Here is a 20,194-nt window from a genome sequence, read left to right on the forward strand (position 1 = left end):
TCTACTGAGATGATCTTAGGATTTTTTTCCTTCATTTTGTTAATGTGGTGTATCACATTGATGAATTTGCGGATATTGAACCATCCTTGCATCCCTGGAATAAATCTCACTTGATCACAGTATATGATCCTTTTAAAGTATTGTTGAATTTGGTTTGCTAGTATTTTGTTGAGGATTTTTGCATCTATGTTCATCAGGGATCTTGGCATGTAATTTTCCTTTTCTTGTAGTTTCCTTGCCTGGTTTTGGTATCAGGGTAATGCTCGCCTTGTAAAATGAGTTTGGAAGTCTTCTCTGCTCTTTTATTTATTGGAAGACATTAAGATGGATTGCTATTAATTCTTTAAATGTTATAATTCACCAGTGAAGCCATCTGGTCCTGGAGTTTTGTTTGTTGGGATTTCACACATTTTAATGCTGCCATGCTTGCCTGAGATTTGAAATCTCAAAAATCATTTTTAGGCTATTTCTAATCTCCTCAATATATAGAAATATTAGCCAAAGATCTTTTTATGCTTTCTCTTTCCTTGCAATAGTTGGGATTATGTTTTTAAAAAGGGATGCTCCTAATATATCAATTTTAGCTTTATTTTTTCTTCTAACTCAGCCAATCTACTTCCATCTTCTTTTCTGCAACTTTTCTTCCCTTCCCTTAAAGTTTTCCCTATTACAAGTAGACAAAATACCCAAAGTGACTCAATTTAAAGATTGGATATATGCTATTATCAAAGATCTGAATAAGTAATAAAATATTAAAAATAGATATATAAATACACACGTGCAGAAAAGAGTTAACATAGCAAGCCTGAGACTGATATCAATAGAAAGGTCTACTTCCAAGTTTGGCACTTGGCTGGTATGTAGAAACTTGGATTTGGGGCAGGTTCCCACCATTTCCAGAATGGTTAAGAGTGGCTCATCGTGCTTAAACTGTTGGTACAAACAATGCAGTGTATGCCAAGTATCAAATTTCCTTCTGGGAGTCTGGAATTTTGGTGTGTGTTAGGCAGAGGATGCAATGATTACCAATAAAAGCCTTGGACTCCTAGGTGCAGGAGAACTTCCCTGGTACACAACACTTCACACATGTTGTCACAATCTGTTGCTAGAGTCATTAAGCTTGTCCTATGTGACTCCACCGTGAGAGAACTATTGGGAGCTTGAGGCTGGATTCCTCCAAACTTTGTTCCATATGCCTTTTCCCTTGGTTGACTTTGCTTTGTACCCTTTTAGCGTATTACATCATAACCAGGAGTACAATGTATGTTGAGTCCTGTGAATCCTCCTGGCAAATACATGATATACAAACCACAATAGCCATTAATGCTATACACTGTTTAGACATAAAACTTTTGAGAGTGCAGAAATTAAAATGAGCCAAAATATGTTAAATATTATTCCTACATATAAGCTTTATACTTCTCAGTCAGAGTGGTTTTGGCTATAAACCAAAGGACAGTCTTTGATGTAGGTAACAGAACAGTCAGGTAACATTCTGTTACAGTTACATTCTGTCTTGTGAGACTTACTGGCACATATCAATAGTAATAAACAAAAAAGAGCCATCATTAACTATGTTGGATAACAAATAATTTATTTAAATAGATATCTGGTTTAGAATACTAAAGCCAGCAATCTTTCTTCAATGTAAAATAAACTGAAACAACCACTCTTTCATGATTCATTGCACTTCTTTCATGAGCTCAAAAGACAGTAAAAATACCAAAAATGGCTTACTTTTTTAATCTTGGCCTTTTCAGCCTTTTCTTCTTTATCGCATTTCTTGGCATTCCTATTAAGTTCTTTTGCAGCAAATTTCAAGTTAAAGAGGTGTTCTGGAAATATATGTTAAGGCTATTCAAAAAAGGCATTTCGCAACCTAACTACCTACACATAAGGTGTTAAATTATAAAAGTTATCAGATAAGATTATGATATTTAAACCAACTGTTCACAAAGTTTGAGGAAACAGAATTTTTCTCTTCTACATCTGTTTTCTATTAAAAAAAACATAACGGCAAGAAAGATTTATTAATTGTGAAGGAAAAAATAGCAACTTTATAGTAGAAAGACATGGCAGACACCACCTTATCAAGGATAAGATCACCAGTGATGACATTTCAGCATCATTTACCTTTTAAAATGATGAACTGAGAAGGGAAGATCATCATTTCTATGGTGTTGTTGCCAAAAACATAACCTCAATCTACTCAAGAGAAAACATCAGACAATCCTGAACTGAGAGACATTCTACGATATAACTGACCAGTGTACTCTTCAAGTGTCAAGTTCATTAAAAGCAAAGAAAGACTGAAGAACTGTCAGAGAGTGGAGAATACTAAGGAGACATGCCAACTAAACACAATGTGGGATCCTGGACTGGATCCCGGAACAGAAAAAAGACGTTAGTGGAAAAACTGGTGAAATTTAAGCAAGATCAGTAGTTTAATTAATAATACTGTAGCGATGTTGGTTTCCTCTTGTTGATAATTATACTATGGTTATGTAAGATGTTAACATTAGAAGCAGCTTAGTAAAGGGTACAAAAGAACTCTCTGTACTATTTTTACAATTTTTCTTTAAGTCTTAAACTACTGTAAGATTGAAAATTTTAAATTAAAAAAGAAAAATGTAATGGGAAGAAAAGTGCTCTGTTCAATAAGACCCCAATGTGCAATACCATAAAGTTTTCACAAATATGAAGTATATGCACATGAATATGACAAAGCAGTGTAGATTATTTCAAAACCAAGTAGGGGCTGGCCCAGTGGTGCAGCGGTTAAGTTCACACGTTCCGCTTCTTGGCAGCCGGGGGTTTGCCGGTTTGGATCCTGGGTGCGGACATGGCACTGCTTGGCAAAAGCCACGCTGTGGTAGGCATCACACATATAAAGTATAGGAAGATGGGCATGGATGTTAGCTCAGGGCCAGTCTTCCTCAGCAAAAAGAGGAGGATTGGCAGTAGTTAGCTCAGGGCTAATCTTCCTCAAAAAAAAAAAAAAAACAACTAGTCTGCACCATGATTAAATCACTAGTTAGGAAGATTCTATGTGTTTTCTGCCCTTTAGGAAAAGGTAAAATCTACTTTTTTAAAAGCTTGATTCTGCATTTCTTCAGGATACCTACAAAAATGATGTAGGGTTCGTTTTTTCTGAAAGGTATACATACATCATATAGTTTAAAAGGCTGACTTTTGGATTGATTATATCACTGTCAGAAAACAAGAATTATTTGACTGTTTTATTTACCAAAACTAAATCATAAATTAAGCTACCTTCTTCATCTCTCAACGGCTTAATGTTCTAATTTGACACTTTATTTATGGATAACGAGAGGGATGACTTGGCTACCCTGAGTATTTTTCATCAACAGCAAATATACCTAGAATTGTTAAGAAAATAAGTATATGTGTATGAATTTCTGGGTAACTTTAATGTAAAATGTATTTTACATTTATAAGTAAGATTTACCAATTTCAGCTAGGTGACTGAGAAAGTTATAGCTCTTTTTAAAAACAGGGTTTCTCAACCTAAGTATTACTGATATTCTGGGCCAGATAATACTTTGTTGTGGGGGCTGCTGTGTGAATTCCAGGAAGTTTATCAGTGTCCCTGGCCATTACCTAGTAGATGACACCAGCACCTTCCCTACCCAATTGCAAGAATCCAAAATGTCTTCATACACTGTCAAATGTCACCTGGGGAGGGGGGGCAAAATCGAACTGTGCTGAGAATCTGAATCACTGATATAGATGGAAACAAAGGAAAAGAAATAGTTTTTAATTTCCCAAATCATCTCCCAAATAGAATCACTATCTCTGTATAAAGAGTCACTATAGTCAAAAGCTAAATTAAGAAACCAGTTATTTTAGATGAATTCATGTAACCAATAAATTCTTTGTTGTTTTTAAAGAATGATCTCATCTTCCCTTAAACCTGAAATTTACTATAAACTGCAAATACTGAGGACTGACTGCTGAATGCCTAAATCTGTACTTAATATTAATAGTTAAGGTTGATCATGGTCTAAAATATTGGCCAAAAAAGAATTAATAGGAGATTCATTACAAAAGTCTATTTGATACCATAGAGCTATTTTCCCCTTTATCCTAAAAAGACAGGAAACACTTCCATAAATATGGAAGCCTAGAGATTTAGAAAAACACCTCAAAATACTGAATAAACCACAAGTGTCCTTTTAAACACAGAACTTAGCTTGCAAAAGGGGAAGGAAAATCCTTAGGGGACAGAATCAAAGAGGAAGAAGGAAATATCAGTAGTAGGTAAGCACTGAAGCCCCTGAAGTCAAAGCCCCTATTGGGACCACATGAGGTAAGGTGCCGGATCTGAACTTTCTGAATAAAGCTAGAACTCTTGAAGGCTACAACATTAGCATAAGGGTGTGATAGAAAAATGTTTTATCAGCTGGCAAAGGAAGATGAGATAACAAGGTTAAGGGTTAATGTGGGCCGTGATTCACAGCTAGGGGTGCAGCAAAGTAGATAAAGAAAATTAGTTAAAGCTGAGGAGAAAATTAGCAAACTGAATATAGATCTGAATTAAGACTAGACTGAGAAAATAAGATTAGTACTAAAAAGAGGATAAGAGATAAAGAAAATAGAATAATAATGTCTACTATCTGGAATCCCATATAGGCATAATGAAGAGAATGTGTGAAGGGTTATAGTCAAAGATATAAACCCTGAGAGTAACAAGAGATGAGAGAAAAAAAATCTTTAGATTCAGGAAGCACCAAAAAAAAATCCCAAGCAGGATGAACAAAAATAAATCCGCACTTAGATACATTATGGTAAATCCCAGAATACCAAAGACCAAAATAACTTTAAAAAAAAACCATAGTGAAAATTCAGGTTACTTACAAAAGAACTAAAATCAGAATGAACAGAATTTTCAAACAAAACGTTAAAGAAACTTCCAAAGTATGTACAGAGGATTCATATTATTCATGGTAGTTATACTTCATGAAGTCACTGCAAACAGTGAATTAGCAAGTATGGAACCATTGCTCTTAGGGAAAATCAGGGTTAGATTAATGCAAGCCTGTGTTCATAACATTTTCATCAACCTATCAATGCATAACCTTGTTTTGTATTTATGTTTTAATGCACCTTATTAAATTTATATTGCTAATTTATTAACATTGAATTAATGGGCAACAGCATTATAACTTATCTCTGACAGAAGCTCATTTAACGCACATATATTCTCCATAAAGCACATCATGGCCTTGCACTTATGAACACTACACAGCCCTTTAGCATTATACTTGAGGATCAGTGAAATCACCAAGAAAAAGCACAAAAAAATGTAAAAATTGTGGCACCAGACAGAACGTGAAAAAGACACTTGTTTACAGTATTGAGAGTTGAAATATGAAGGCAGAGCATCACATTGTTCAACCTCAGATGGGAATGTGTGCCTTGGGCCACTCAAACTTCTCACCGACTGAGCATGTCCACGAATGATTCTAAAACCAAAAACACAGCAAGGACTGATTTTCAGGTTATAAACAGATTTTAGTGAGTAGGTGAATTTGCAAATACAGATTCTGTAAATAATGATGACTGAATAATGATGACTGACTGTATGTCACAAGGAACAAAATTAGGACAGACATAATGAAAGGCTTAGTGAGCCCAGAGACTGGTAAACACATGGGTAAGTCCAGAAAAATACTGACTATAAAATAATTGTAATGTCTAATTTTGGAGATAAAAAGGCAGAACAAACATTATTAGATAGGAAAAACATATAAGACAGAGGATGGGAGTGACTGAAGTTAAATGTTTAAAAATCTTTATATTACTCAGAAGAAGGAAAGAGTTTCTGATTTTTTAGATAATCAATTAACTATGAATGTTAGAATGTGAAGGTTATTCCTAAGGAAATAGCATGTAACTTCAAAAACAGTAGAGAAAAAATGGGGTGAGACACTTAATAAATCCAAAAGAACGTAGCAAAAGAGAAGCAAATCACAGAGAAAACAGGATCAAGAGAGATCATAAGATACAGCCAATGCGTCACTTAATAGGGATATGTTCTGAGAAATGCATCATTAGGCAATTTTCTTGTTATGCAAACATCATAGAGTGCACTTACACAAACCTAGAAGGCACAGTCTACTACACACCTAGGCCATATGGTATTAATCTTAGGGGACCACCGTTGTATATGAGGTCCATCATTGACTGAAATGTTGTTAAGCAATGCATGACTGTAAAAGGATAGAAACATCTCCAAAATGTCAGGATGGATTACAAAAATAATGAAACAAACTAGAGCTATGTGTTTTAAACAGGACTTTAAAACATAAAGACACAAAGGTTGGACATAAAAGGAGAGAAAATGTTATACCAGACAAATAATTACCCAAAAAAAAGCAGATGTAACTTTATTAGGATCAATCAGACCACCTAAAAGCAGCATTAGGCATTTAACAAAAGCGGGGTCACTATAAAATGATAAAAAGTAAATTTAGAAGTGGATGAAATTCTAAACTTCCATGTACCTCTACATAGCATCACAATGTCTTTGTGTATATGTATATAAAATTGACAGAGAGAAAATTATCAACCTTAGGAGACTATAACAAAACTCTCAGTAACTGACAAAACTAAGAATATGAAGTTATGAAACTATTATGAAGCTTAATTTAATAAACATATAGAGAAGTGTAGGCAATCTTGTACCCAATAATTTGAGAATACACATCATTTTAAGCATGTAAGACAGATGAAAACTGATCCTGCACTAGGCCATAAAGCAAATCTGAAATAATAGATATCAAACTAGCAGTCTAAGCACAACTCTATAATGAATGAACTAATTAATATGGGGATTCTCTTCACAATTTTCCTGTAAGAATCTAAAACTCTTCTAAAATTTAAAAAGCTTATTAAAATATATATCTGGAAATTAAAAAAATTATACATATGGAATGAAGAAGAAATTAAAATGAAAAATTTTTAAAAATAGTTAGAATTGAGTGACAACGAAATGAGTGGAATGTGGGTTGTAGGACTTTGAGCTAATGCCATACTCAGATTTGAGTTTTCTAGCCTTAGAAATTCACATTAGGAAAGAATGCAGGCTAAAAATTAACATGATAAGTATTCATTTCATAAAGTCAGGAAAAGTATAGAATAAACCCCAAAGAAGCATAAGGACAGCAAAAAAAATCTCAGAGGAAAAAAACAGAAACAAAGATATAATAGAAAGAATAAAAAAGTCCAAAGTTGAGTTCTCTGTAAAGACTAGTAACTTTCACATACTTCTGTACAAACTGATCAAGGAAAAAGAGAAGGCATAAACAAACAGTGTAGGAATGAAAAACGAGAAATAATGGCAGATACAGTAGAGATATTTTAAAATAATGAATTATGAACATTATGCCAATAAATTGAAAGTTTTAGACAAAAATGGACAATCCTTGAATATTATAAAACCAAATTAAAAAGTAAATAATCGAATAATTCTAAATTCTTGACTCAATGTTAAGACATTTTAACATATAAATTAATTAATAAACAACAGCCACAGGCCCAGATGGTTTTACTGGTACATTGCATCAATTATTGAAAAAAAAGTAATACCTATCTTATGCAAACTCTTCCAAACAATAGAAAACAGAAGGAAGACTTCTCAACTCTGATACCCAAATCAAAAAAGGATACTATATGTGAATGGGCAAACACAGACCAAATTCACTTATAAATAACATGTAAAAATGAGCAATTAAGCAAATATTACAGGTACCTCATATTCATGATGGGTTTATCCTAGAAATGCAAGGATGGTTTAACATTAAAAAAACTATCTTGTTATTTTTTGAGGAAGATAGGCCCTGAGATAACATCTGCTGCCAATTCTCCTCTTTTTGCTGAGGAAGATTGGCCCTCAGCCAACATCTGTGCCCATCTTCCTCTACTTTATACGTGGGACACTTGCCACAGCATGGCTTGATAAGTGGTGTGTAAGTCCATGGCCAGGATCCAAACCAAAAACGTGCAAGCTTAACCACTATGCCACCAGGCCAGCCCCCATCCATGTATTTTAACCATATTAGAATATTAAAGAAAACACAGATGATAATCTCAATACATAAAGAAAAAACATTAAATAAAATCCAATATTCGATGGTTTCATCAAACCAACATTCAGAAGAATGGTTTAAACTTCTAGCAAACTAGGAATGGAAAAAACTTTCTTAACCTCAAAAAACATGTATTTATCAAAAATCTATAGCAAACACCATCCTTCATAGTGAATATTAGAATATTAGAATTCCTTTAAAAATCAGTAACAAGAAAATGATCCTGCCATAGGTTTTTTCTTTGTTTGTTGTTTCATGAACTGTTCTTCTAGAGTCCTAGCAAGCATGGTAAGAAATGAAAAAAGAAATAGGGGCCAGCCCGGTGGCAGAGCGGTTAAGTGCACAGGTTCTGCTTCGGCGGCTCAGGGTTCGCCAGTTTGGGTCCCAGGTATGGAGATGGCACCGCTTGGCAAGCCACGTGGTAGGCATCCCACATATAAAGTGGAGGAAGATGGGCAGAGATGTTAGCTCAGGGCCAGTCTTCCTCAGCAAAAAGAGAAGGATTGGCAGCAGATGTTAGCTCAGGGCTAATGTTCCTCAAAAAAAAAAAAAGAAAAAAGAAATAAAAGGTACATGGATTATAATAGAAATCATCAAAGCATCATTACTTTCTGACAATACAGAATGTATCATCTATGTAGATAAATGTCTACACAGATAATTAAAAGTACACATATTCTCCAACCCAGAAATCCCACTCCTAGGTATATATCCTAAAGAAATTGTCCCCAGTTGACAGAGGAAATATGTACAGGCATACCTCAGAGATAGTGCAGATTCAGTTCAAAACCACTGCAATAAAGTCACACGAATATTTTGGTTTCCTACTGCATATAGAAGTTATGTTTACCCTATAGTATAGTCTATGAAGTGTGCAGTAGCATTACATCCAAAAGAACATACATACCTTAATTAAAAAATACTTTCTGGCTATAAAATGCTAACCATCACCTGAGCCTTCTGGGAATCAGTCTTTTTGCTGGTGGAGGGTCTTGTAAAAAAATGCATTATCTGGATCATCATGGAGGCATAAGAGAATCCTTTTGTCTCTTCCCTTCAATCTACAGTGAAAAAAACATCCATAATCCAAAAAAGCCTACAGTGCACAACACAACAGGACCCCAAAAAGATCGCACATTGGTACATACAAAGGTGGGTGAATCGGAGCACACAGAGGAGGCTAAATACGGGAATAGCAGAGGCAGAGCCCAGGATCCTGGATGACAGCTGTGGTAGCTTAAACAGCAACCCCCAGCCCCAGAGAACTCAGTGGGTGGCAGCAGAGGCACACGTGTGTGACTCTAGCCAGCTAGCTGCAGCAGAACCTGAGGACGTGGGAAGCAGAGCAGCAGTGGAAGCAAATCCCCGTGATCCCAGGCCCTCCAGCTTCAGCTCAGAGCCTAGTAGCAGCAGGAGAGGTGCATACAGAACCCTGACATCCCAACTGCAGTGGTGCATATGACCACAAGGTAACAGGTAACACCTGAGACAGTGTGCAACATACAAGGCTCACTCCTCACCTTCTCACTCCCCTCACCACAGCAGTGGAGCTCCCAACTCAGGTGACCCAGGACACAGCTGAGGTGTGAGCCATCCCTGTACCCCTGGTGGCAAAGCCAGTGATGGCAAAACCATCAACAGCAAGGAATCAGTGACCCATGAAGCAAAGGTAACAACAATAAGAGTACTGGTGATACCCTAAATAGATGTCATGGAGGGTAGAACATGTAGATCCTCAAATATAGACAGAGGTAGCTCAGCTAAGAGAACCCAAAAACTAGCACTATGGTGCTACCTAGTGAAAAACAAAAAAAGGCTTCTAATCTCCAAGCAATTGAAAAGTTTCAAGCAAAACAAAGTACACCTAAATTAAAACTATGTTTGTGACAACACATGCACTGGCAGAGGAATAACTCAGTAAGCATCACAAAAAGCCATGGTATCATGGCTAAAAAAAGAAAACAATTTTCTAGAAACAAAACATAAAGTCACGGAAGATGGTGATCTAACTGAAGAATTCAAACAACTGTCATAAAAAAACACTTAACAAGCTACAAGAACACTCAAAAGGCAGTTGAACGAGCCCAAGAATAAAATCATTCAACAGGAGGAATACGTTACCAAAAAGATTGAAATTCTAAGAAAGAACCAAAGAAATTCTGGAGCTGAAGAACTAAATAAGTGAAATGAAGAATGCATTAGAAAGCATTGGAAATAGAGCAGATCATATGCAAGAGAGAATTAGCGAGCTCAAAGATAGAAACATAGAAATGATGATGCAGGTAAAAGAGAAAGAACCGAGACTTAAAAAAAATGTAAAAATTCTATGAGAATTATCTGACTCCATTACAAAAGGCAATATAAGGGAAATGGGTATCCCAGAAGGAAAAGAGAGAGAGAAGGGTGCAGAGAGATTATTTAAAGAAACAATAGCTGAGAACTTTTCAAACCTGGGGAAGGAACTAGAGATACAAATCAATGAAGCTAATAAACATCCAAATATCCCAAAGCAAAAAAGACATTCGCAAAAACACATGATAAAAAAAACTATCAAAAATCAATGACAAAGACATAAAATTAAAAGTAGTGAGGGAGAAAAAGACAATAACCTACAATGGAATTCCAAGTAGGATATGAGCAGATTTCTAAGGAGAAACCCAACAGGCCTTGTAGAGAGTGAAAAGATATATGCCAAATATTGAAAGATAAAAACTGTCAGCCAAGAATACTCTATCCAGCAAGAATATCTATCAGATATAAAGGAGAAATAAAGGCTTTCCCAGACAAACAAAAGCAGAGAGAGATCATCGCCACTAGACGTACCTTATGAAACGTGTTGAAAGGAGCCTTCCTACTTGAAAAGGCAAAGGTATACAAAGCTTTGAGCAAGTGAAAATAGATAGAATCAGAAAACTGCAAATCTGTATGAGAATAGAATAGTATAAACTTAATTATAATATAAAGGTTAAGGGGAAAGGAAGCATTAATAATAACTATAACCACTTCAATTTGATAAATAACTCACAATACAAGAGGGGATAACTTGTGACAACAAAAACATATACAAGAGGAAAAGGATGGACCCTGTATAGGCAAATGAAGATAAGATGCTATCAGCAGAAAAAGAACTATCTCATCTATGAGATCTTTTATACAAACCTCATGGTAACCACAAAACAAAAATTCAGAGCAGAGTCACAAAACATAAAAAAAGAGGAAACTGAGAAGCACATCACAGAAAACCACCAAACTGAAATGGCAGACAGAAACACAAGAAAAAAAGAACCAATGAAAATACAGAGCAATCAAAAAACAGAAGATAAAATGGCAGCAGTAAGGCCTTATACATCAATAATCACCCTCAATGTAAATGTATTAAATTCACCAAACAAAAGACACAGAGTAGCTGGATAGTTTAAAAAGCAAGACATCAAAATACGCTGCCTCAAAGAGATCCATCTCAACTCTAAAGACAAACGGCACAGCGTGAAGGGATGGACAGTGATATTCCGAGCAAATGGCAAGCAAAAGAAAGCTGATATAGCTGTACTTATATCACACAAAACAGACTTCAAGCCAAAAAAGTTAATAAGATACAAAGATGGACATTATATAATAACAAAGGGGACAATCCATCAAGAAGACATAACATTTACTAATATATATGTACCTAATACAGGAGCACCAAAATATATAAAGCAATTATTAATAGACCTAAATGGAGAAATTGACAGCAACACAATAATAGCAGGGGACCTTAGTATCCTACTTACATCAACGGATAGATCATTCAGACAGAAAGTCAATGAGGAAACATCAACCTTAAATGAAACATTAGACAAGATGAATTTAATAGGTTCATATAACATTCCATCCAAAAGCAGAATACATATTCTTCCCAAGTGCTCAGGGAACATTCTCAAAGAAGGACCACATGCTGTGAAGCAAAACAAGTCCCAATAAATTACAGAAGACTGAAACTATATCAAGCATCTTTTCCCACAACGATGTTAAGAACTACAAAAACAACTACAAGAAGGAGGCTGGAAAAGTCACAAATATGTGAACACTAAACAACATGCTACTGAACAACTATGGGGTTAATGAAGAAATCAAAGGAGGAATCAAAAAACACCTGGAGACAAATGAAAATGAAAACACAACATATCAAAACTTATGGGACGCAGCAAAAGCAGTACTAAGAGAGAAATTTATAGCAATACAGGCCTTCCTTAAGAAACAGGAAAAATTTCAAACAAACTTACACTATACCTAAAAGAACTACAAAAAAGAAGAACAAAGCCCAAAGTCAGTATAAGGAAGGAAATAATAAAAATTAGAGGAGAAATAAATAAATAGAGACTAAGAAGACAACAGAAAGGATCACTGAAACTAAGAGCTGGTTCTTTGAAAAGATAAAATTGATAAACTTTAGCTAGATTCAGTAAGAAAGAGAGAGAAGGCTCAAACAAAATCAGAAACAAAAGAGGAGAATGACAATGGATAGCACAGAAATGCAAAGGATAAGAGAATACTATGAAATGCTATATGCCAACAAATTGGATACGCTAGAAGAAATGGATAAATTCTTAGAATCATACAACCTCCCAGAACTGAATCAAGAAGAAATAGAGAATCTGAATAGAATGATAACTTGTAAGGACATTGAAACACTAATCAAAAACCTCTCACAAAATGAAAGTCCAGAACCAGACTGCTTCCTTGGTGAATTCTACCAAACATTCAAAGAATATCTAATACCTATACACCTCAAACTCTTTCAAAAATTGAAGAGGAGGGGACACTTCCTAACTCACTTTACAAGGCCAACACTACTCTGACACCAAAACCAGACAAGGACAACACAAAAAAAGAAAATTACAGGCCAATATCTCTGATGAACATAGATGCAAAAATGCTCAACGAAATATTAGCAAATCGAATACAACAATACTTTAAAAGGATCATACACCATGATCAAGTGGGATTTATCCCGGGGAAACAAGGATAGTTCAGCATCTGCAAATCAATCAACATATTGGTATACCACATTAACAAAATGAAGAATAAAAATCACTTGATCTCAATAGATGGAGAGAAAGCATTGGACAAGATTCAGCACCATTTATGATAAAATCTCTCAGTGAAATGGGTATAGAAAGAAAATATCTCAACATAATAAAGGTCATATATGACAAATGCACAGCTATCATCATACTCAATGGTGAACAACTGAAAGTTATCTCCCCAAGAACAAGAAAAAAATAAGCATGTCCACTCTTGCCACTCTTATTCAACACAGTATTGGAAGTCCTAGCCAGAGAAATTAGGAGGAAAAAGAAACAAAAGTTATCCAAATTAGAAAGAAAGAAGTGCAACTGTCACTTTTTGCAGATGACATGATGTTACATATAGAAAACCTAAATAATACACCAAAAAACTATTAAAGTTAATGAACACAATAAAGTTGCAGCATACAAAATAAACAAAAATCAGTTGCATTTTTATACACTAACAATGAACTTGCAGAAACAGAAATCAAGAATACAGTCCCATTTACAATCACAACAAAAAGAATAAAATACCTAGGAATAAACTTAACCATGGAGGTGAAAAACCTATACACTGAAAACTATAAGACACTGATGAAAGAAATCAAAGACTACACAAAGAAATGGAAAGATATTCAATGCTGATGGATTAGAAGAATTAACATAGTTAAAATGTCCATATTACGTAAAGCAATCTACAGATTCAATGCAATACCTATCAAAATTCCAATGCCATTTTTCATGGAAATAGAACAAAGAATCCTAAAATTTATATGGAACAAAAAGACTCTGAATAGACAAAGGAGTCCTGAGAAAAAAGAACAAAGCTGGAGGTATCACACTCCCTGATTTCAAAATATACTACAAAGCTACAGTAATCAAAACAGCATGGTGCTGGCAGAAAAACAGACACACAGATCAATGTAACAGAATTGAGAGCCCAGCAATACCACCACAAATTTATGGACAGTTAATTTTTGACAAAGGAGCCAAGAACATACAATGGAGAAAGGGAAGTCTCTTCAATAAATGGTGTTGAGAAAACTGGACAGCCACATGCAAAAGAATGAAAGTATACCATTATCTTACACCATACACAAAAATTAAGTCTACATGGATTAAAGACTTAAATGGGAGACCTGAAATCATAAAACTCCTAGGAGAAAACAGAGGCAGTATGCTCTTTGGCATTGGTCTTAGCAGTATTTTTTTGAATACCATGTCTCCTCAGGCAAGACAAACAAAAGCAAAAATAAACAAATGGGGGACTACATGAAACTAAAAGGCTTCTGTACAGCAAAGGAAACCATCAACAAAATGAAAAGGCAACATTTCACTGGGAGAAGGTATTTTCATATCGTATATCTGATAAGGGGTTAATATCCAAAATATATAAAGAATAAAATTCAACAACAAAAACTCAATGTAACTTAAAAAATAGGCAAAGGATCAGAACAGACACTTTTCCAAAGAAGATATACAGACGGCAACAGGCAGATGAAAAGATGTTCAACATAATTATTAGGGACATGCAAATACAAACCACAATCCCCTCAGAATACCCATTAGAATGGCTATTACTTAAAAGTCAAGAAACAATAAGCATTGGAGAGGATGCGGAGAAAAGAGAACCCTCATACACCGCTGGTGGAAATGTAAATTCGTGAGCTACTATGGAAAACATATGAAGACTCCTCAGAAAATTAAAAATAGAACTACCACGTGATCCAGCTACTCCACTTCTGGGTATTTATCCAAAGAACATGAAAACACTAACTTGAAAAGATTACACACCCCTATGTTCACTGCAGCATTATTCACAAAAGCCAACACATGGAAACAACCTAAGTGCCCATCAAAAGGAAGAATGGATAAAGAAGACGTGGTATACATATACATACAAAGTGGACTATTACTCAGACATTAAAACAGATGAAATCTTGCCATTTGTGATGACACGGATGGACCCTGAGGGTATTATGCTAAGTGAAATTAGTCAAATGGAGACAGATAAATACTGTATCATTTCACTCATAGGTGGAAGATAAACACAGAGAACAGATTGTTCCTTACTAGAGCGTAAGGGGGAGGCAAGAAGGGTAAAGAAGTACATTTGTATCCTGACAGACGGCAACTAGACTCTTGGTGGGGAACACGATGTAGTCTGTACAAAAGGCAAAATATAATGATGTATGCCTGAAATTTATACAATGTTATACATCAATGTTACCTCAAAAAAAATGCAGTATCTGAGAAGCAAAATAAAGCAAAGGGCAATAAAACGAGGTACATCTGTAAAAGAAGGATCATAGCAGTATTGTTTGTAATTACAGAAAAAAAAGGAACCACTTAAATGTTCATCATTAACAGAATGGGTAAATTGTGGGATATTTCTACAATGAAAAACTATACAGAAGTGAAAATGAAAACGACATAATGAATGAATCCCACACATCATGTTGAATAGAAATGAAAATGGCAATATGATACCATATATATAAAATTGGAAAATATGCAAGATACAACTATATGTTAAGAATGTACATGTATGTGGTAAAATATAAAGAAATAGACATGATAAATATGAACTTTCACACAGCGTTTATGTGTGGTGGGGCAAGAAGGAACTTGAGTCAGTAATATTTTATTTCTTAAGCCCAGTGGTAGGTAACTGATATGTTATTCTTTTTTGTGCTTTTTGGGGGTTGATGGGGATTAAAGTTACATGATTTAAAAAATTCATTTCAAAGAAAAGGTTATATTAATTTAAGAGTTTACAGTTCTTGTTCATAAGATGGTATCTTTGAATTTTTAAAAAGGAGGGCTGTTTGAAAATTAAAAGAAAAAAGAACAAAAAGCATGTATTAAATAATACGAGTATATGGAAAATACTGTTAGGAATGTGTATACTTGAACATGCTTGTGCTTTAAATTTAATATAAAATAGCTGCTGTCCAAGACCGTTTTCATAAATTCTGTTCCTAAACTTTGAGTATACCCTGTAGAAACACTAATTTGTAGGTTATAGTGTCAGTAGCTACTTACTCTGTATTCCCATGTTACTTTATATATCATGTCCTTTACTTTATTATAACTCTTTGTTTACATGTCCGATTCTTCAACTAGACCATGGACACCCTGAGAATAAGGATGAGTCCTAATCATCCTTATATTATCAGCCTAATGCAGTGCTGAACAGCAGTTCTCAAAAGCTTTAAGTAAATGAATTCTAGTAGAAAAGTGTTTCGCAGTGGTACACGACATATTGGGAAAAAAGCACCACTGATATTGGCCAAGAGGACTCAATTATACATTTAAGCTTATAAATAAGTTTATACTAATACAATGTTATTTGTTATATATCACAATTCCAAATAAGATTTCATAAAGAAAAAAAGAGCTCTGTTGCTAAGAGTTAGAAAACTAATGTCACAGCAGATCCCAAACTTTTTTAATTTCATGGTCTGGTATAATTAAAACAAAGAATATACCAACACCAAAAATGTAGGAAGGAGAGTCTCAGAATAAAGGGAAGCTTTTAAAATTGAATACATTTAGCTTTGAAAAAATACGTTTTACATTGTCCCTTTTTATTTTTCTCATTCGGACTTGATTTTGAAACTTCATCACACACCAGTAGTATCACAATTACCAGTAAAGCTCCTAAAAAATACAAAGTTCTGGACTCAATCTCTGGAATTTTCAGTTTGGTAGATCTGGCATGAGTCTCAGAAATCTGTAGCTTTTTAAAAGCTCACCAGGTGATTTTTATGCACATTTAGGTTTAGAAACCACTGATTCAGTATCCTCTCCCACAGGACAACTGAAATATTGGAATGTTTCTGTTGCTATCAAAAGTAACATGATAAGAGGCCACGGATCTCTATTTGATTCTTATGATACACATACATATTAGAATGTTTCTGTTGCAGATATATATCTATACACATATACATCCATGATCTCTTATCCACAGTTCCAAAATCCAAAAAGTTCTGAAAACTGAAAGTTATATATAATATTTGTTAGCAAAACATGACGTGACTAGAACAAATTTGATGACAAAACCTGATCTCAATAAGTTAGATATAGTCTTTAATTTATCCCACTTAATCTTCACGTTTCAGTGTAGGAATATTAATGCGTGTGATTATGAGGTGCTGCCACAAGCCACCAAGATATAATACAATATACGGCATATGTTCCTTATTGCCTTTCTAAAATTTAGAGACGTGTGAATGCTGATTTGAATATGAAAACAAATGGCAACTCAAATCAAAACCTGTTTCCCTGTGTACAGGAATTTTCTCATCTACCCAGTATATAGAATGGTTATTATTTAAAATGCTCACACCTTAAAGTATAAAAGTACCTAAGAATGAGGAATAAGGCATTTTTTAAAATATTTCTTTTTGGAAAGGAGCTCTATGTAAACAGTTATTTTCCTGCATAAAAAAATTATTTATTTTTAAGTTCATGTCAGTAGTATTTTCTCTTTGAAAGTACATGGGGCTTAGAAAACGGTCTGAAACTTTATACTCTTGAGTACTTATAAACTAAATTTTAAAGTAACTCATATAATTTAAAAAATAATTTACTTTTAGTCTCCAGGAGGAATACTTTAACTATGAAAAACACTTAATACAATGCAACAATGAGTGAAATAAAGCATGAGAATATTGACTAAATCATAATCACTAGCAGTTCTGACAACTACAACCCTATTATTACACTTGTTTTAATAAATTCAGAGTTAACAATTCAGTCCCATAGAAGCAGAAAATGCACGTGCACACACACACTCTACAAGTTCTTTTCAATTTAAGAAATCTTACCTATCATGAGGCTAGATGTACATTAAGGCCATACGAATTTTTACCAGGTCCTATTCTAAACAGCTCTAAAAGTTCAGAAATAAGGAGATGAATTCCCTAACCTCAACCTTAAACTAGAATATAGCAGACAGACAAGACCACCAACAGTTTAGTACAAATAAGTATAAGCAGATGAATCCACAGATGACTACCTATCTTAGACTACCGCCATCAAATATATTCACGTGTCTATTTAGCCCAGGCAACCTGTAACACTAGTGTTTCTCTGATGATGAATCTTTTGTTCTAGGCCAGAAATCAAAACATCCTTGGGTCTAAAACCTTGCCTCTAACTCTTGGGTACTTTCTACGACTAGAGTAAGAAATTCTTAAATTCAGTTGTCTGCTATTCAAATCATCACACTCTGTGTATGCTACAATAAGTGAATGTCCTCTATATTGAAGTGGGGAAATTGATTGTTGTTGTGGAAAACGACATCAATTCAACTACTAAATTGAGCTACGGAATAGAATTGATATATTGTGCAATATTTTAGATACTTTACTTGGCTATAAATCCCTGGAGTATTTTTCTATTTGGAAAAATAACACTGGCAGAATAATCTCCTTCACTGACTGATCATAAATTGAATTTTGCTAAGTGGCTGTCATTAAGAAGGCATTTGTTTTTCTTTGCCCCCTGAAAAGGAAATGACTGAAATACTTCATGTTTCCTGGACTGAAAGTTTAGAAAGACTGAACAGTAATATTTATTAACACGTACAGAATGATGCATAAGTCCCTAGACTAGGTGCTGGGTAATCGCAGGCTCCAGCACCTTCTGCTTCAGGGATGTTGGCCTCCGCAAGTTATCTGGCTGTCTTTACACACAGTTCCTTTGCCTAGTATACCCTTCTTCCTCTCCCTACCATCTTCCTCTTAATCCCCATGAGGTTTCACACACACCACAATGCTAGCTTGCTGGCTAACAAAAACAGTAACACTGACTGAGAAACTGGTCTCAAAGATCTCCATTAACGACAACAGGTTTCCCTCCTCCTGCCAAAATCCACACAAAAGCACACACAGAAAAAAATAACTCATTTGGCCCTTGGGATTGATAAATAAGGAAATCAATGAATCATCTGAATATCCAATCATTTCTAATTTTCAGAAAGTATTAATATCCCATCTTCCAATTCTACAAAATTAAAATTTTCTAAACATTTAAAACATTACATCATACAGACGTACCTTTTAATATGAAATATCTATGAACCAGAGTTGTCTTCAAGACAATCTTCAGGCTTTCCCAAAGGTGATTGTGTAGATTCATGGTTTTTCAAACTCTCTTTGAAGCAAAACCTCAAGCGGAATGCCAATATATAGAAAAAGTAGCTCTGCACAACCCTAGGACTCCATCAAACATAAGTGAATTGCGCTGTAAGTTCTGGAGGCACTGTGGAAAAGTGAACACAACGGAGACTTTGGAGCCAAGCCCAGATCTTTTACCCTATAATTACAAGCTCTGTGGCTTTCTTAGCTCTAATTTCCTCTTCTACAAAATTAGGATACTACCACCTGTCTTCCAGTGTTGTCTTGAGGGTCTGAGATAACATATACAGAATCCCCACCACAAAGTTTGGCACATAGTAGGTGCTCAATAAATTGTCATTACCATCTCATGACTTTGCTAAGTCACCTATCTTAATTGGGCAATATGGTTAGTCAAGGAATAAAAAGTCCCATTGTCTCTTTAAAACATTCTGTGATTTAATTTATTTGCAATTACAGTGCTGACAGGCAAAAGACTATGTCTTAATAGATTATTGCTTTGAAATTTAAATACATAAGCATCAGGGCTCAACATATTCATTATGGATACAGAAGGAAGCCTTGTTTTAAGATTTCAATCTGCTTCCTCAAGGAAAATTGTTATTAGCTTACTAGTAGAATTTCATAGTAGAAATCTCATGTTCTGACTGCCTCTCTGAAGTAGGTGGAGCAACACTAAGTGAAAGTTACCCAAACACAGTAGGGCAGAAAGCTATTTGATTCCAAGTGACAACAGTAGGATTATGCAACCTTTTGGGCACAGAGAAGTAGAAGTTGAAAATAGAGGTTAGAGGAAGGAAATAAAAATGTTCACTAGCATCTGCCTGCCACAGAATAAAGCAGTGGTACCAATACTATAGATTGTTTACTCATACATTTGATG

The 20,194-nt window shown here is 34.8% G+C and overlaps 1 protein-coding gene across 1 annotated transcript in view; it reads right to left on the reverse strand.

Annotated features, from left to right (window-relative positions):
- Positions 1-20,194, reverse strand: part of LOC100071734 (charged multivesicular body protein 1B2) — a 43,981-nt gene that overhangs the window by 19,250 nt on the left and 4,537 nt on the right. Inside the window, exon 2 of the mRNA XM_001501265.5 lies at positions 1,738-1,835. Coding sequence (XP_001501315.1) covers positions 1,738-1,835 — 98 coding nt within the window. The remainder of the gene's footprint in view (positions 1-1,737; positions 1,836-20,194) is intronic.

The sequence above is a fragment of the Equus caballus genome, chromosome X (genome assembly GCF_041296265.1).
Source record: "Equus caballus isolate H_3958 breed thoroughbred chromosome X, TB-T2T, whole genome shotgun sequence".
In the NCBI taxonomy this organism is placed as follows: domain Eukaryota; kingdom Metazoa; phylum Chordata; class Mammalia; order Perissodactyla; family Equidae; genus Equus; species Equus caballus.